This window comes from Phyllosticta citriasiana (genome assembly GCF_038021145.1).
Source record: "Phyllosticta citriasiana strain CBS 120426 chromosome Unknown IWZ02scaffold_8, whole genome shotgun sequence".
Classification (NCBI taxonomy): Eukaryota; Fungi; Ascomycota; class Dothideomycetes; order Botryosphaeriales; family Phyllostictaceae; genus Phyllosticta; species Phyllosticta citriasiana.
In genome coordinates, this window is record NW_027117285.1 from 398,036 (window position 1) to 413,028 (window position 14,993).

The 14,993-nt window shown below is 57.1% G+C and overlaps 6 protein-coding genes across 6 annotated transcripts; 4 read left to right on the forward strand and 2 right to left on the reverse strand.

Moving 5' to 3' along the window:
* Nucleotides 1-184: 184 nt before the first annotated feature.
* On the reverse strand, nucleotides 185-3,044 carry IWZ02DRAFT_453980 (FHA domain-containing protein). The gene is made up of 2 exons (XM_066767691.1): nucleotides 1,597-3,044; nucleotides 185-1,550 (listed from the first exon to the last, which is right to left on the reverse strand). Exons 1-2 carry the CDS (start codon nucleotides 2,565-2,567, stop codon nucleotides 626-628), a joined length of 1,896 nt encoding a protein of 631 aa, XP_066621593.1. The 5' UTR covers nucleotides 2,568-3,044; the 3' UTR covers nucleotides 185-625.
* A 240-nt stretch (nucleotides 3,045-3,284) lies between these two features.
* Nucleotides 3,285-4,811, forward strand: IWZ02DRAFT_379631 (uncharacterized protein; the record flags this gene model as incomplete). The annotated part of the gene is made up of 7 exons (XM_066765052.1): nucleotides 3,285-3,428; nucleotides 3,494-3,690; nucleotides 3,789-3,903; nucleotides 3,955-4,068; nucleotides 4,119-4,289; nucleotides 4,343-4,497; nucleotides 4,592-4,811. The coding sequence occupies 7 exons, from the start codon at nucleotides 3,285-3,287 to the stop codon at nucleotides 4,809-4,811; spliced, it is 1,116 nt and encodes a 371-aa protein (XP_066621594.1).
* Nucleotides 4,812-6,290: 1,479 nt separating this feature from the next.
* On the forward strand, nucleotides 6,291-7,738 carry IWZ02DRAFT_291094 (cell division protein Cdc14). The gene is made up of 4 exons (XM_066763791.1): nucleotides 6,291-6,714; nucleotides 6,774-6,824; nucleotides 6,887-6,993; nucleotides 7,067-7,738. The coding sequence occupies exons 1-4, from the start codon at nucleotides 6,507-6,509 to the stop codon at nucleotides 7,598-7,600; spliced, it is 900 nt and encodes a 299-aa protein (XP_066621595.1). The 5' UTR covers nucleotides 6,291-6,506; the 3' UTR covers nucleotides 7,601-7,738.
* Nucleotides 7,739-9,678: 1,940 nt separating this feature from the next.
* On the forward strand, nucleotides 9,679-10,842 carry IWZ02DRAFT_291215 (EF-hand superfamily Ca2+-modulated protein). The gene is made up of 2 exons (XM_066763792.1): nucleotides 9,679-9,877; nucleotides 9,946-10,842. Exons 1-2 carry the CDS (start codon nucleotides 9,875-9,877, stop codon nucleotides 10,627-10,629), a joined length of 687 nt encoding a protein of 228 aa, XP_066621596.1. The 5' UTR covers nucleotides 9,679-9,874; the 3' UTR covers nucleotides 10,630-10,842.
* A 116-nt stretch (nucleotides 10,843-10,958) lies between these two features.
* IWZ02DRAFT_433918 (translation initiation factor eIF 4e-like domain-containing protein) lies at nucleotides 10,959-11,729 on the reverse strand (the record flags this gene model as incomplete). The annotated part of the gene is made up of 1 exon (XM_066766329.1): nucleotides 10,959-11,729. One exon carries the CDS (start codon nucleotides 11,727-11,729, stop codon nucleotides 10,959-10,961), a length of 771 nt encoding a protein of 256 aa, XP_066621597.1.
* A 1,318-nt stretch (nucleotides 11,730-13,047) lies between these two features.
* On the forward strand, nucleotides 13,048-14,109 carry IWZ02DRAFT_291392 (uncharacterized protein). The gene has a single exon (XM_066763794.1). It carries the CDS (start codon nucleotides 13,328-13,330, stop codon nucleotides 13,976-13,978), a length of 651 nt encoding a protein of 216 aa, XP_066621598.1. The 5' UTR covers nucleotides 13,048-13,327; the 3' UTR covers nucleotides 13,979-14,109.
* Nucleotides 14,110-14,993: the final 884 nt, after the last annotated feature.

Genomic DNA, 14,993 nt, shown 5'->3' on the forward strand with positions numbered 1-14,993 from the left:
AGCCCGAGCCCTGGCACAACTTGCTGCTTGTTACAGTTGGGCCCAAGGCTCGCAAAAACTTGCCTCTTGGAACAGCAGGGTCACTTGTCAAACACCTGAAATTCACACTCGTCCATACTGTTGTAGGTAGCAGTTACAGTCCAACAGCGTAGCCCCACAGACTAGCCGCGTTTTGGAAAGCGTGCAGAGAAAATAGGAGCTCATAGATTTTCTATCTCGTGCAAGCCTAGCGATTGCACGTAAGTAACTAATGTAGCCGCCGGATGGCCGGTGATGGGCTATCGCGTAGGGCGTTGCCCTTTGTTCCGCTTAAAAAACGAAAAAGATGTTGCGCCAGCGTCACCGAGATATCGAAATTGGCCGCAAAGGCCCACATGCTAGGGGAGAACAGGCTGGTAGAAAGAAAAGGAAAGATGAAAAGAGACCGGGCTCAGGGCGAAAAGCGAAAGGAGAGTTGTAGTCATATGCTGTCCTCTGCCGCCACGACGACGCTGCCGCCCGTGACATCAGCCGTAAACGCCATGCTCGCCTATTTCCCAAAAAAAAAAAAAAAAAGAAAAGAAAAAAAAGAAAAAAAAGTCTGCAAATGGAGGTATCGACCGTGTGTGCATTGTATTTTTTTTTTTCAGTTGCTAACGCCTGCGTTTTCGTCGGCACCGCGTTCGAGAACCTGTACTGCTTCGTCCATGCTAGATCTGCGGTTGGAATTTCTGGTTCCACTCCCGTCGAGCACAAACGGACCAGCGTCATTCCTGGGAGTCGTGGGGCAGTCCAAACCGGTCGAGGCGGCTGGAGTCGGCGTCAGTGCGTATTGCGCCGTCGGGTTCGGAGTATTGAGGATTGTGCTCGATCCAAAAGGCGTAGTCCCAGAAGTGCCGTTGCCTGGTGTTGCAATGGGAATTGGCCCAGATGTGGCAGAAGATGAGCCAGCAGTGTCATCCTGCGAGTCCTCGTCTGGAGGAGTCTGAACACCTCCATCTGATGCCTGATCCGGATCAGAAGAAGGCCCTGATTCCTCACCAGCTAGACCAACTCTTTCAAGCGCTAGCGATACATCGTCGTCTTCCGAAATAGAAGCCGACACAGCCCCACTCATAGCTGGTGCTGCCGCGAGGTTTTGAGTCGCGCCGCTTGGTCGGGGTGCTGCAGTCCCTCGAATGTGGGCCTTTGGTCGAGGCGTCGCAGTCCCTTCATCGTCATCCTCTTGCATGCCTAGAGCAAGCCTCGTCTCTGCTATCATCTTGCTCAAATTCTCGTCATCCATATCGTCATCATCATCAGAGTCTTCGGGTTCGCTGACGTCCGCGTCCAAGTCATTCACCATCCTGCAGTTGGGGCACATGAACTGTGGATAGCTGGGGCCATTTATGACTCTCGAGATGCACTTGTAGTGCCAAACATGCGAGCAGGGAGCGACGAAGAGAGCTTGGCAAGGGCGAATCGACGTGAGACAGATGCTGCAATCGGTGCTGTGTGTGCTCGCGGTGTCCGAGTCCTTGACCTTTCCCGTACTCTGGGCTAACTTCCTCAGGGTCTTGTGGGTAGATTTACTGATCTTGTCAGAATTGGCCCGCAAAACAAATTCAACGCACTTACTTGAAGTTGTTCAGGGACTTTTGCCAGTTGCGATTGCACTCGATCCTGATCTTGACGCAGCGAAAGATCATCTCCTCACCCCCTCTAAAATCGATACCAAGCTGGACCACGTCGCCATCTCCAACCTTGAATGGTTTACTCTCGACACCAGGCTGCGACAACCTGATGTGGTTTAGGAACGTGCCCGAGCTCGACTTGACGTCCTTGATCCACCATTGACCGTCCTTGCACCAAAACTCGCAGTGGCGCCTTGAGACAACCTTGGACTTGAAGCCCACCGGGGCGGCCGAGGGAATGTTGGCTGGCACATCAGTTGGTGTCGAGTCCTTCTCCGAGTACCTGCCAACGCGGATGACGCTGTCTTCGTTTGGCAGGGTTCTCGAGATGACGGGAAACTGGAGGCTCGGCCGAGTAGCGCGGGGATCGTCGTGGGGAATGAAACGAATCGAAGGCAACAGCTTTGTGGGAGTGGCGGCGTCTCCCACGGCACCGTTGCTTGCTGCTCCCAGAGCGGGTGCGGCGGATTCTGTTCGATTGCGAGTCATTGATGCGGGCCGCGGGGAGGTGGCAGAGGTGTTGGAGGGTTCGGCAGAGGAGGCGACGCGCGACAGACCACTTCGACCGACAACAGTAGGGACCCAACCGCTAGAGCCGCCGTGATTGATGTTGCTCCTCGACGAGGCCAGGTCGAGTTGGGGCGAGGGGTCGCTCGAGGTTGCGGCGTGGTTTCTTGAGTTGCGAGCCGAATTGGGGCTGGACTGTGACCTGGATCTGTGAAGGGATGGGCGGCGGATAGAGGCGGCGGGCCCGCTCGAGGAGCGATCGCTCGAATGGGAATGGAGGTGGTTGTGGGTGTAGCTCCGCAGATAGCTCAGCCCACGAAGCCTGCCAGAGCGAGAGGGAGATGTGGGCTGGGCGGAGGACGTCGTGGTGGACAGCGTGGGTGCCGAGGGCGCAGGCGTTGTGAACATGATCTGCCGGACAAGGCTGAGGGCGAGGCGTGGGAGGTGAGGTTGCTCGAGGAGAGTCGAGGCCTCTTTTTCTCTGGCCGAAATATCTCTGGCTCGCTCGCTCAGTTCAGCGCTTGTCGGCGGTGGAGGCGAAGGCGACAGCGCCTTGGTTGCGGCGGTGCCAGGATGAGCCCAAGTGACACGGGCAACAGGGATCTGTGGCCGGGACAAAACGCCTAGCGACACAGGACGACAAGAAGAAGTCGAGGAGAAAAGTCGAGTCGGTCGGGGTCGGGGTCGAGCCGAAGGGTGGGCGCCAGCAGCGAGGGGGAGTGAGGGCTCCGGCTGACCTGACGACGGTCGCGAGCAGGAGCGGCCGGCGGAGCAAAGAGGGAAGTGGTAGCGATGTTGGTGGTGGTGGTGGTGGTAGTGGTAGTGGTGGTGGTAGTCTGGTGGTGGTAGTGGTGGTAGTTAGGTTGCGGTGCAAGGAGGAGCGTTTGCGGCGAGAAGAGGCACGTCACGTATTGGGCACCACGCCCGATTCCGTTGCGAGTCGCCGTCCTTTTCTCTCCAATACGACGACAAGAGAAAGAGGAGGTGGCGCCGTCTACGGCATCTTTCAGTCAAGTTTTGACAAACGACCGACCCGACCGACGCGGCGTCAACATCACGTGGTGCGGCCACTCCCTCACCCCCGTTGGTTGTCACCACAAAGCAAACGGTCTTCGTTGCGATATCATGGACCATGACGCCGTCGCCGACAAGGTCCACGCCCTCAGCAACCTCGAGCTGGCGGCGCTGCTCTGCCTGGTCGCCGAGCAGCACTGCATCGTCGAGGCCGACCCGTCGCAGCTCGACGCCGTGGCTCGCGAGCTGCAGGTGGTGAGTTTTGGCAGCATCCGCACCAGGCGCCTGAGGGCCACCACGCTTATGCCTGCTGCGCGCAGCTCACGGCCGCCGTCTTTGGCCTGTCCAGTGCCGTCTTGGACTGCTCCGACAAAACCACCGTCGACCATTTCACCAACGACCTGCTCGTCCATGACAACGCCGACGATGAATCCTACTTCGACCCCCACGTGTCCCCTCACCCGCATCATCGCGTAAGCTTACCTCCCCGGTTCCCCTCCCCAGACCGTTTCCCCTCGTCCTTCATTCAGCCTTGCGGGACCCCTTTGCCTTGGTTGACCACCATGATTGTCAGGACGGCGCGGGAACCGTGAGCCCGGGCTACCGTCCGAACAGTCGGACCCTTTTGGACCCCAAGTCACCGCTGGAGTCCAACAAGTCGATTGCCAACGTCGTCATTGCCAAAAACCTGAATCAATCACGCAGCCAGGTCCACATCCAGGCGCTAGAGGTACATGCTTTAGTTACACCTCCAACACGAAGCTCTAACTTCTGTCTGTAGCTAATTCGGAACAAACGCATCTACACCCGCAATGCCGTCCATGCCGCCCCCAAGCGCTTCGTCTTCATCGCTCTGCTAGCGCCTGACTCGACGGACGAATTGGACGTCCACTTGGTACCAACCAAGACACTTTTCTCTGCACCACCCGAACTAACTGCCCTCAGCGCGACCAAATCTTCATTTCCCACTACCACCAGCCAGAAGATGGCCTGCCAAACCTAGACGGATTTGGCTCCGTCGATAACGACAATGACTTTGACGCCGCATCCCTCTCATCAGTCGTGCGTCCATCGACGTCCAAAGTAGGCCGCAAAACACCAACCTTTAGCCAAGACGTAAGAAACAAAACTCACTTGATGCGCAATGTGCTGATCTGATGGGCGTGCAGGAAATGTCGTCCCTGACGAAGCGAATCCCGCACATACGCCTCAGCTCCGAGGTGCGGGCATATCTGCAAAACATGGTCGTCTTCATGCGTCTGCACCGGGCCGTCGCTGGCGGCGTGTCACCGCAGGCGACGCGCCACTTGGACCTGCTTGTCCGGTATGTAAAAAGGCGAACGAATCGAAACATGGCTGCCAAACGACCAATCACGCCTGTCATGACGGTGATGGCACCCCTGGCTAACACGCAGTAGCGCCCTGGCCCCTCTACATGGCCTTGATTTCGTCACGCCGTCGCTTGTGGCGCTGGCGGCGCGCAAAATTTATCCGCACCGCATCGTTTTGACTACGCCTGAAAACGAGCGCAGTCTGCAGTGGGGTAGCGATATTGAAGCCGTGCGGCAGGTGCTCGACGGCGTCGTTGTCGAAGACGTCATTGACGACGTGCTATCGCAAGTCGAGGTGCCGTTGTAGCCGAGCAAGCGTTTACGTTGGAGAGCGGGGACAGGAATCAGGTAAACGAGAGATGCAGGACATGTCGGTGGCTATGGTCAAAAAGTCAGTGTGAAAATGCTGTTGGCAATATCTAAAATGGTAAGCAAAGTTGCTACTGTTTTTATTTAGACGGATGAGTCCGCAAACCAGGGCAATGGGTCAAGGATCGCGATGCCCCGGCTATCCGCGGGCGGGCGGGCGGCGGGGGTCCAATCCATGGCGGATGACGACGGTTATGGTAGTAGATGGTCAAACATGGTCGGCAGCTGTGGGGGCCGGCCGGGCCATGTTCCTATTCCCCCTCTTCAACGACAACCCCAACCTCTTTTTGGCAGGCAGAATGGTCTTAAAAAAGGCACGCTTGTGGTGCCCACCGGTGTCACGGGCCCAGAGCAGTCAAAAGCCAGGGGCAGCTCCCGCGGCCACGTCGAGTCGCTGATCTATTTAGGCGCCGTCTTTGGCGATACGATGCAAGCAATTGGCGCGTCTGGCGCGCCAAGTTGGTGACAGACTATGACCTCGGCTGCGGAGCGGGTCGGCTAGAGGTGGAAAGGAAATGAAGACGAGGCGTCACGCGACTTGGGCAGTCCATGATTGCGGCAGCTGGTGGGTCAGAACACAATCAGGGCAGCGAGAGAGGTTGAACGGTTGGATCATGGCTGTGATTGGGTTCGTTGGGGGGCGAGTAGAGAGGCTGAAAGGGCGAGGCGAGGCTGTCGAGGTTCTGGGATGTGCCCTGCCAGCAGCTGAGGCATCGACAGGCACCATGATTCGTCCGGGCAGCGGCTGGGTGTGGTTCGCACACAGCCGAGAGATGTGGACTGCCCGCGATGACGGCAGCAGCGCGTCAATGCGACGAGGGCTGAGAGGCGTGGATGCACATGGTGGTGAGGAGGATGCCTGCAAGTTAGGTAGACAGCAACGCGGCGGGGCGGGCCGGCGAGCCTGAGGACTCGCTCGGATTGCAAAGGAAAGGAATGACGGGAGCCATGCACAGTAGGTGGATAAATTGCTGTAGAATAGAGGAGTCGACACGTGGGTGGGCTGTGAGTGAAAGAGAGCGTCGAGGTTGCTGGATCGCCCGGAAATCTCGACAATCGACGCGCAGAGGGCGGGAGGTGGCTCGTTGTTGGGCTGGCGGCTGCCATGGCGGCCTGTGATTGGAGCCGCCGGACCGGGGGTGGCCATCAAGCCAGCAAGCACATCACGACCGTCAGTCGAGACTCCGCCGACACGCAGCATTCAGGAGAACATTAAGGCTGCGAAGACGACAGAATGCAGAGAGCAGAGGGCATGTCGTCGTCGTCGTCGTCGTCGTCGAGGCTACCTCCTGTTCATGTATGTATTTCTAGCCGCTGTCCCCTTGCCAACCACCAAGACCGTAGGTCAGATTCAATTGGGTACGCTAGAGGCAGAAAACCCACCTAGTCATCATCCCATCCTCAACCCCCGTGCAGCTGAAGACTGCACTGACTGCAGTTCCCACCTCCACAGCCCAAAGCCTGCAAGGGTGCCAGGAACCAGGCTTTTGCGCGCCTGCACGTCAGGTATCACAAAGCCTTCCCTCCCAGCCAACCCTTTAAACACAAGCCATTATTTACCTACCGTTGGCGCCTCTAGTCGCAAGTTGCTTCTGCTGCCTCGACGACCTCCCGACTCGGTCCCCCACCCATAATGGAGGCGCTTCTCGACCTCTCCTTCGACAACATCACCTCCAGCGACGTCGCCAAGATCCGCAAAGGCTTGCGCCAGATCGAGGGCCTCCTCGCCCAAATATGTCTGTCCAAGTCCGACGACGTCCACCAAAAGCCCCTCAAGGCCTTGCACCATGATCTCGCCTTTCGAGAGTTTTTCCGTCTGCAGGAAGGCTTCGAGTGGAACGGTACGTCGTATTCCACCCACGGCCAACCGCCAAAACGCCCCCAGCTAACGGCCGCACAGTCGCGACGAGGCTGACTGCCTGTTTGGAGCATTTGCTCGGCATGAGGTCCAGTATGTACCATGAAGACTAGCGACCCCATGGACCCTCTGACTAACCGCCAGCCTTACCCCAGACAGCCAAAACAACATCCTGGTCGTGGCGGCCCTGGATCTGCTGCAGGGCATCCTGCTTCTGCACCCGCCTTCGCGGTCCATCTTCAAGCAAGAAATCTACATGACTGTACGTTGTTCACCTCGAAGCCGCCACCCTCGCGAGACATTGCGCCAACTGACAAGCCACCCGCGCGGAACAGTTGCTCCTCGACCTTCTCGACTACCAAGAATGCCACAAGGTGCAGTCGCGTACACTCCTCGTCCTCGTCACGGCCCTCCTCTCCCACCCGGCCAACACGCGCACCTTTGAAAAGGCCGGCGGCCTGCAAAACATCACCTCGCTGTTCAAGGCGCGCGGCACCCCCAACGCTCTCAAGCTCAAGATCATGGAGTTTCTCTATTTCTACCTCATGCCTGAAGCACCGGCCGGCGAAGTCAGAAGCAGCAGCAGCGGCGGCAGCAGCAGCAATTCTTCTCCCACCACCGCAGCCAACGCCAATGCCAAGGGCCCTCGCAAAACGACGAGCGGCGAGCATCGCCGACGGACTAGCCGCGATGCGAAGCCCCTGCCCGGCGCGACGCGCAGCATCGAGGAAAAGCAGAGGTTGCTCGGCCAGTACCTGAGCAACGTGCAAGACTTGGTCCAGGACCTGCGCGAAAACGCGCCTTTTATTGGGGCCGGCGGCGGTGGCGGTGGTGGCAGCAGCAGCGACAGCGTCGCGGCGGCTGCGTAGACGCCCATTCTCTCTCTCTTGTCTTCTCTCGAGACAGCATCTCGTCCACTTCGAATACCACGTCTGTGCCGCAGGCAGGCAGGCAGACAGACAGATGAGCGGCCAGCCCGCCCTTCACAACCGCAGCAGCAGAGGCGCGTCCAGCGGACTCGTCTCGTGCTCGTTTTTCGCCATGGCTGCGCCAGTAAGACGGCATCTCCTCTTTTTCCTGCATTGTTTTCTGTCTCAGCAAGCACGGCGCACAGGAGCACTTTTGGGCGTCTTTTCCGTATCATCATGATCGTCATCGACAGCAGCAGCGAAAGCGGCAGCATCTGCGCAGCCAGGTCTGCACACTTGCCCAGTCATCTGTTGTCTGCTGGCGTGGCTATCACAGACTCTCCTCTTTTCCTCTCTCTATCTCTCTCGTCATCCTTATCTTTTCTCCTTTGTCCTTTAACAGCGAGCATCACTCTTCGGTTTCTGTTTCTGTTTCTGTTTCGGCATCGGCATCAGGCATTGCACTACCAGGGCGCTCAGCATCATGGCATTCATCATTCACGGGGGGTTAACCGGCGCGCGCGGAGTTTTAGCGTTCCGTCTCTTGTTTTCGTCTGGCATTTGTCGTTCAGATCGTTGATTGCATTGTTACGTACGTGGTCCTGGCTGGACTGGACTGGAATGGACTGGACTTGGATGGTTCGGGTAGACTTGGGATGTGTTTATTTCTAATTTTTGGCCGGGGTAGGCGGAGGGGAGGCAGGGGGAAGGGCAGGGGGTGGACGTGGGAGACGTGGGAAGCGCGTGCCTGAGATGGCAGCAGCTTCAGTTGGTTGCTCCAGGAGAGGTTGTTGTGAGTCGAGTAGGTGGTAGGCTGTAGTAAGAAGTGCGTGCGGATCGAGGGGACGGACGGACAGACAGACGGGTGCGAATCAGATGAGATTGTTGCGTGAGATTGCGCTTGTGCCTGCCGCCTGGCTGGCTTTTTTTTTGTTTTTTTATTTGTTGTCTTTGAATTGTGTTGTTTGATGTCTACATGTCTTTAATCGAGTGAATGAGCTACCCCCTTTTGCCTCCAGAACAACTTCCAGGGCCTCTCTCTCTCTCCCTCCCTCCCTCTCTCTCTCTCTCCCACTCACTCTCTCTCTCTCTCTCTCATCACAGCGCGACCAAGCAGAAAGGCGGGCTAGAAACGGCAATGGATATCAAATCATGGATATTGAAAGATATATGACAAATGTAGCCCCACACCCCCATCCCCAGCGCTGCCCTCCTTTCCAAGAGGTACACTAGCCGACGACATAAAACTCCGGGGGGGTGAGATAGGGTCCGCCTGCAACGACACCCCGTTGTGGAGCTGTGTTGTGACGAGATACGTCGCTCTTGCTTCTCTGTCCACACTCGCTCATCCTGGGACGCGTAGATGGCGGGCTCTAGCATTTTCGAAGCGTTTTTCTTTGTGTTGTTTGTTAACTACATCGGAAGCCAATCCTCTGGTAAGAGGAGCGAGCATGTTCTTCTGTTGTTGTTGTTGTTGTTGTGTAGGGAGGGGGAGGGGGAGATGGGGAAATCATAGCATGAGTTTGATGATGAGGGACATGGGGAAGGGAAGACGCGGTCTTGTCACCGCCAGCGATCAGCGCCTTTGCTGCTGCGTTGAGCGTCAGGCTTCCTGTCTGTCTGTCTGGCTGTCTGGCTTGAAGCATATCTGGGCAACTCTTAGCAGAGCAAGCAAGCAAGCATCAGGGGCTCAGCAGTCAACAGCAGTCGGTCCCTTGACTTGGTTTGCTCGCCTCCGAACGCGGACAGCATGGCATGCGATGCAGGCAGGCAGGCAGGCAGGCAGGCAGGCAGCCGTTCATGTCGGCGGCCTCGCTTGACGCGCATGTGAGCCACCAGCGTGGCAAAGATGGACGGAAAAGACCGACGGGAGGAAATGCGCGCGTGAGTATCCAAGGTGGGTTGATAATTGAGAATTGAGACGACGTCGACGACGGCGTGCGTTGCGCGGGCGTGTCAGGAGTGTCTGAAGAATTGAAGTGCGAGAGAGAACTGGGACGACGGGAAAAAAATTGTGAGAGGCGCCTAGCGGGCAGGCGGGTGCGCTAGCCGGTTACGATGTAGTGCGGCGGGATGGAAGGATGACGTTATTGGGTGGTTGCGAGAAGGGCACGTGCGGTCGCGGACTTCCGCTTGTGGATGCGCATGAGCGACTGGTCAACGGTGATCCATCAAAGACTCTCGTAAAACCTCCATCTCTCTCAGCGCTTCTCGCTCGTGCAAACCTCAGTCGCTATGGTACGCCATCCCTCCCACAACCCCCATCCCCACGCACCCACACCGCTCACACACAGCAAACGCCGCAGCCTCCGCGCCGCCGACCCGCCAACACCACGTCCACCTCCACAACAACACCAACACCCCGCCGCAGCGCGCTCGCACGGCAACACTCGCTCAGCGCCACACAAGATACGCTGATCCGCGAAGCCTTCAGCCTCTTCTCACTCACCCACCCCTCCTACAGCCCGGGCAGCACGCACAACCTGGGGGTGCTGCGGCGCGGCGACGTGCGCCGCTGCCTGACGGCGCTGGGCTACCACCTCGCGCCCGCCGACGCCGCCGAGGCGCTCGACATGCTGGATCCCGCTGCCGAGGGCTTCGTCCCGTTTGTTGCGTTTTACGGGTATGCGGCGGTGCTGGTGCATGAGAGGGAGGCGCAGGGCGGCGGCGAAGATGACGACGACGACGACGACGATGATGGCGAGGATAGTTATGAGAGGGATGAAGAGGGGGCCGGTGGGAATGCGAAGAGGAGAGAGGTTAGGGAGGCGTATCGTTTGTTCAAGGGCGCGGGACAGCCGCAAGCCCCGATTACCGTGGCGGATTTGAAGAGGGTGGCCCGCGAGTTGCGGGAGGATGTTGATGATGACATGCTTTGGGATATGGTGCTCGAGGCGAATGGAGAGGCGAGGGGCAAAGCTGGCGTCGCCAAGGGCGTTACGCTGGAGGAATTCGAGGGCGTCATGCGGCGGGCAGGCGTTTTTGGATGAGGAGGTAGGAAGACGACATGGACGCGGGGGTCGTCGGGTTTGCCACGAAAGTCACGCACAGCAAGGCGTTGGGGGTTTTTGCTCTTGGAGTTTTCAAGAAACGGTGTTGGAGAGTTTGATCTATCAGTTTGCCAATTCATGCAGAGGCCATGAACGGCATCCGCTACCACACCCTGCTGCTCCAGACGCCGTTCCAGCAAGAACCAATCAGGGCCACAAATCAATTTCTACGTGAAACCCCTTCGCTATAGCAGGAAAACGCCGAGGTGGAACGGCCGTGATGAAATCGATCCCGTATTTGCAAGTCCACAAATCGACGTCTCCAGACCTTACTTGTCACCACCGTCCGTCGGAGGCCTGAAGCCCGTGTGGTCAGAATGCTTCTTGTAGTAGTACTGATTGTCCCTCAGGGCAAGCTCGGGCGAAATGTTGTCGAGGATGACCTTCTTGAGCTTCTCGATGCCCTCGGTGTTCTCGCAGTCGCGGTTCCAGACGCTGATGAGGTGCGAGTTGAAGCGCACGCTGTACGAGATGCCGCAAATGTCGTCGATGAAGGTGAAGCGCTTCTTGCTGTTGTCGACGGCGTCTTGCAGCTGCGACCCAATCGCCATGCACGCCACTTCCTTCCAGAACTGCGCCGCCTTCTCCTTGGGCACGCGGAACGTCCATGCCCCGCCCTTGACGTTGCGCGCGTCTTCCCACACCGGCTTGACTCCCGTGTGGAACAGGTGCACGCTGTCGCGCAGCTTCAGGTCGCCCAGGTCGAAGTTGTTGAAGAGCGACCAGAATTGCTTGGCGTCGGAGATGGTCTCGAGCTTTACCAGCCGCGATTCGTAGTCGACAGAGTCATCGCCGCCGCCGTTGGCGTTGTCGCTGCTAGGTGCGTTTTGGCCTTCGGTCGCCCACGATGGCTTCTTGTCGCGGCCCTGGCGGTCGTGCCAAAAGTCCCAGCTGTACTCGAGCGGGGGCGGGCGCAGCTTTTGCAGCAGAGCCTCCTTCATAGCTTTGCCGCGGGCCGGGGAAGCCGTGTCAGCGGCAACATCTTGCGACTGGACGGGGAGACCCTTGGTGGCGATTCCGGGGACGGTGGGGCGCTCCATGGCAGGAAGATGGTGGCGTTGTTGTGTCGGTTTGGATGGAATCGGCTTTGAAGGCCAAGTAGGAGTTGACAGCGGACTGTAGGACGGTGCCTTGGTTGACTGCGTGTTCGGCAAGTGGTCGAGGCGGATTCTTCCTTAGGTCTCCAAGATTGTTGATGACCTCGGCGAGACCCTGTAATGTAGAGTTAATATCCGTCCTTTGTGGATGCTGCTGATCAGAGCCAGCAGCCGAGAATTGAGCATGCTTTGAAAGAGACGCAGAAGTAGAAGGAGGAGCGGCATCAGTAGAGCAAGGCGTTTGTGTGGATTGTGTGATCTTGAACAGCAGCAGTCCTGTATTCGAACAGGGCCTGTCACGACGACGGCTGGGACTGTCGTCGGAGCAGTCCAAGATTGTCTCGATTCGACTGGGACTGTGGGCTTGTAGTTCTTGAACCTCCGTTCGAGGTCTCCAACTGTGAGGACTTTCGAGGGCTTGGAGTGGCGCTCGGGGGGAGCCATGGTCGATGTTGTTGAAAATTCGTGATGGAAGGAATGAGGACTGTTTCAAGGAAAAGAAAGAGTAGAGAGGAGCATTGAAGAAGACGAACATGACAGAGACTTGGGTCATGAAGCAATTGAGATGCCGAGAGATAATGTAGTGCAGCGAAGTGAATGCGAATCTAATGACGGCGCAAGACGGTGCGAAGCCAAGTGGAGAGGAAGTAAAAGCACAACAACCAGAAAAAGTGAAAGGGAACAGACAGGCCATTCGTCCACGCTCCTGATCAGACATGGTTGCAGCTGTCATTGTGGCAAGGTATACACGTCTCATTGAAGCTGATGCTCATGGTGTTGAAGCTTTTTGCATGTCAAAGCAAGCAAATTCGGAATAGGAAGCGGATCAAACGAAACATGGATGGACTAAAGAGACGGCGTGTACAAGCATACACCACGTACCTATCTTCAGGGTGCAGTGGAAAGTCCGGGGAGGCTTAAGAATATAAACCCAGGGTCCAGGAGGGTGTCAGGCGGGAGAGTGGAGGAGGGAAGAGAGAAGGACGGGGCCCGGTCAGAAGCGCAGAGTAAGAGTAGAAGAGACGGGCGCGGACAAAAGGGGAGAGAGAGAGGTGAGAGAACAATGAAGTTGAGGGCGTCTTTGTGTTTGTGGTTGATGCGGGCGCGCGAAGCCCCTGCCAGCCCAGCGGCTCAGCCCTGAAGTGGCGGAGGGGGCCATTGGACAAGGAGCAGTCGTCGTTCGAAGCCCTCAATGCGCCGTGTTTCACCTGTCCCTGGCGGCACGGCACACCCGCCGCCCGCCGCCCGCCGCCCGCCGCCCGCCGCAGACGACATGGACAATACGCGTGCTCGCTTCGAGCATCTTGACCCTCGTTCTGCCAGAGCTTGCGTGGCTTTGATGGGAAAATATGGTTCGAAGCGAGGAAAAATGCCACCGACCGTCTTTGAGACATCCTCTGTATCCCCGCAGACAAGCGTAGGAATCCCTCACCGCCCTGGCAGAATGGACCCCGGTCAAAAACAATCGTCCCTCCCCACGCTGCTGCACTCCTCACACGCCCGTCATCACCACATCCGCATCAATCCGCGACTGCGTCGTCATGGCTGACAAGCCTCAATCATCCGCACTCCTCACCCAGGAGCTTCCGCGAAGAACTCGCCCTCAGTCGACGTCTACTTCTGCTCCCAATGCCAATAACCGCGCCACAAAGACGAAGCGTGAAGCTGAGGATGCAAGCGACGCCGAATCAGACAGCAGCGGGCTGAGCACCTCCTCTGACGAACCAAGCTCCGAGTCCGAGGACGATTCGCTCGACCAAGATGAAGATTCGGACGCTGAAGTCACCACCCTGCCTCAACCACCAAACGCAGAGGCTCGGAAGAACCTCTACAAAAAGTCTGTGCCTCGAAGCTCCTCACTCGGCGACCGTTTAAAGGAATTTCTGCCTCAGCTTGCTGCAGCAAATGCAGAACTCGAACGTGATCGCGCAGCTGGAAGGCTGGCGGATAAGTCCTTGGAGCAAGTCGACGAAAATGGACAGTACATTGAAATGAACCTCGGCTTAGGAGTCCTGGAGGAAAAGGATCCAAATAAAATGGATCAAGACTCGGAAAGCAGCGACGATGCCGAGGATGAAATGGAGACCGACGCGACTGGCGCAGAAAACAAGGAGCAAGATGTCCTAGGCAAACTCATGGGGATGAAGACCAGCAAGTCAGGTGCCGGCATCCAAGAGGTGCCAGAGACTTGAAATATCTGCGCCAAGCCATGTCACTGGCTTTCAAATCTCAAGATCTAGCTCCGAATGACCTTTGACCGATGCAGGCTCGCGTTTGTCAACTGCTGGTCGATTCAGGGTTATTCGCACGTCACAGGCGCAAGGAGTACACTCGATTCCTTGTTTCTCAAGCGTCCCACTTCGACCCCCCTTTTGAAGGCGAAGTCGACTTTTCCAAAGGATAGTTTGATCCGAGATAGGGGGATATTGACTGTTCCTGGCTGCAAAACTACCCATGTCCCCCGGCCCAAAGGTATACTTGGCAGTTTTGAAGCCGCTCCACCACAACAGAAGCATGATGCGCAACAGAGGCGTGATTCGCCCAGAATTCTGCCAAGGGATGACTGCTTTCTCTCACTTCACTTTCTCCTACTCGATCCTTTGCCTTCGGATAAGGACCCCAGGCTCGGACAATACAACTGAGGCTTGAACAGCTGCTTCCCCCCTCGTATTCAAGCACCTGGGATACGTCAGCTCTAGGTCTTGATGGCTTCCCAAAGCGCTCGGTCTCGGGCGAAAGGGTGAATTTCATACGTCAGTTCGGCCTCGTCCAGGGACGGAGTTCCGCCTCCCACATTACCGTAAGCCCGCCCGTCTGCGAGCTTATACTCGGCGAGGGCCTCCGGAAAAAATAGCTCTGTAAATACCCCAACAAGACTAGCTAAATCTAACTGGGATATTTATTTTCCTAGATCCTGCTGGCTATCAGGCCTGAAATATAAAAACCGGCTTCGCAAATCTTGGACCGCGCTGTTTCAGTCTGCTTTGAATCCCTTCCCTACCACGCCCCCTTCAGTAGAAACCTTTTTTGAGTGGCTGCGGAGCTGCAGGAGGGTCACCATAGCTTCTACAAAAGCGCGCCTTATCCATGACAATTGACCCGCAATAGAAGTGGGTTACGTGATAATCATGGCATGGTTCCTATCTCCGCAAGAGACCAACGATATGTGCAAACCGTTCTGGGATCCACCAGTTTGGGGTAGCGCGG

Coding starts and splice junctions, on each gene's coding strand:
- IWZ02DRAFT_291392 (XM_066763794.1), top strand. CDS start 13,328: ATGGCTGACAAGCCTCAATCATCCGCACTCCTCACCCAGGAGCTTCCG.
- IWZ02DRAFT_453980 (XM_066767691.1), bottom strand. CDS start 2,567: ATGTTCACAACGCCTGCGCCCTCGGCACCCACGCTGTCCACCACGACG. Junction 1,551..1,596: donor AAGTCCCTGAACAACTTCAA/GTAAGTGCGTTG, acceptor TGACAAGATCAG/TAAATCTACCCACAAGACCC.
- IWZ02DRAFT_291094 (XM_066763791.1), top strand. CDS start 6,507: ATGGAGGCGCTTCTCGACCTCTCCTTCGACAACATCACCTCCAGCGAC. Junction 6,825..6,886: donor TTTGCTCGGCATGAGGTCCA/GTATGTACCATG, acceptor GCCTTACCCCAG/ACAGCCAAAACAACATCCTG. Junction 6,994..7,066: donor AGCAAGAAATCTACATGACT/GTACGTTGTTCA, acceptor CGCGCGGAACAG/TTGCTCCTCGACCTTCTCGA.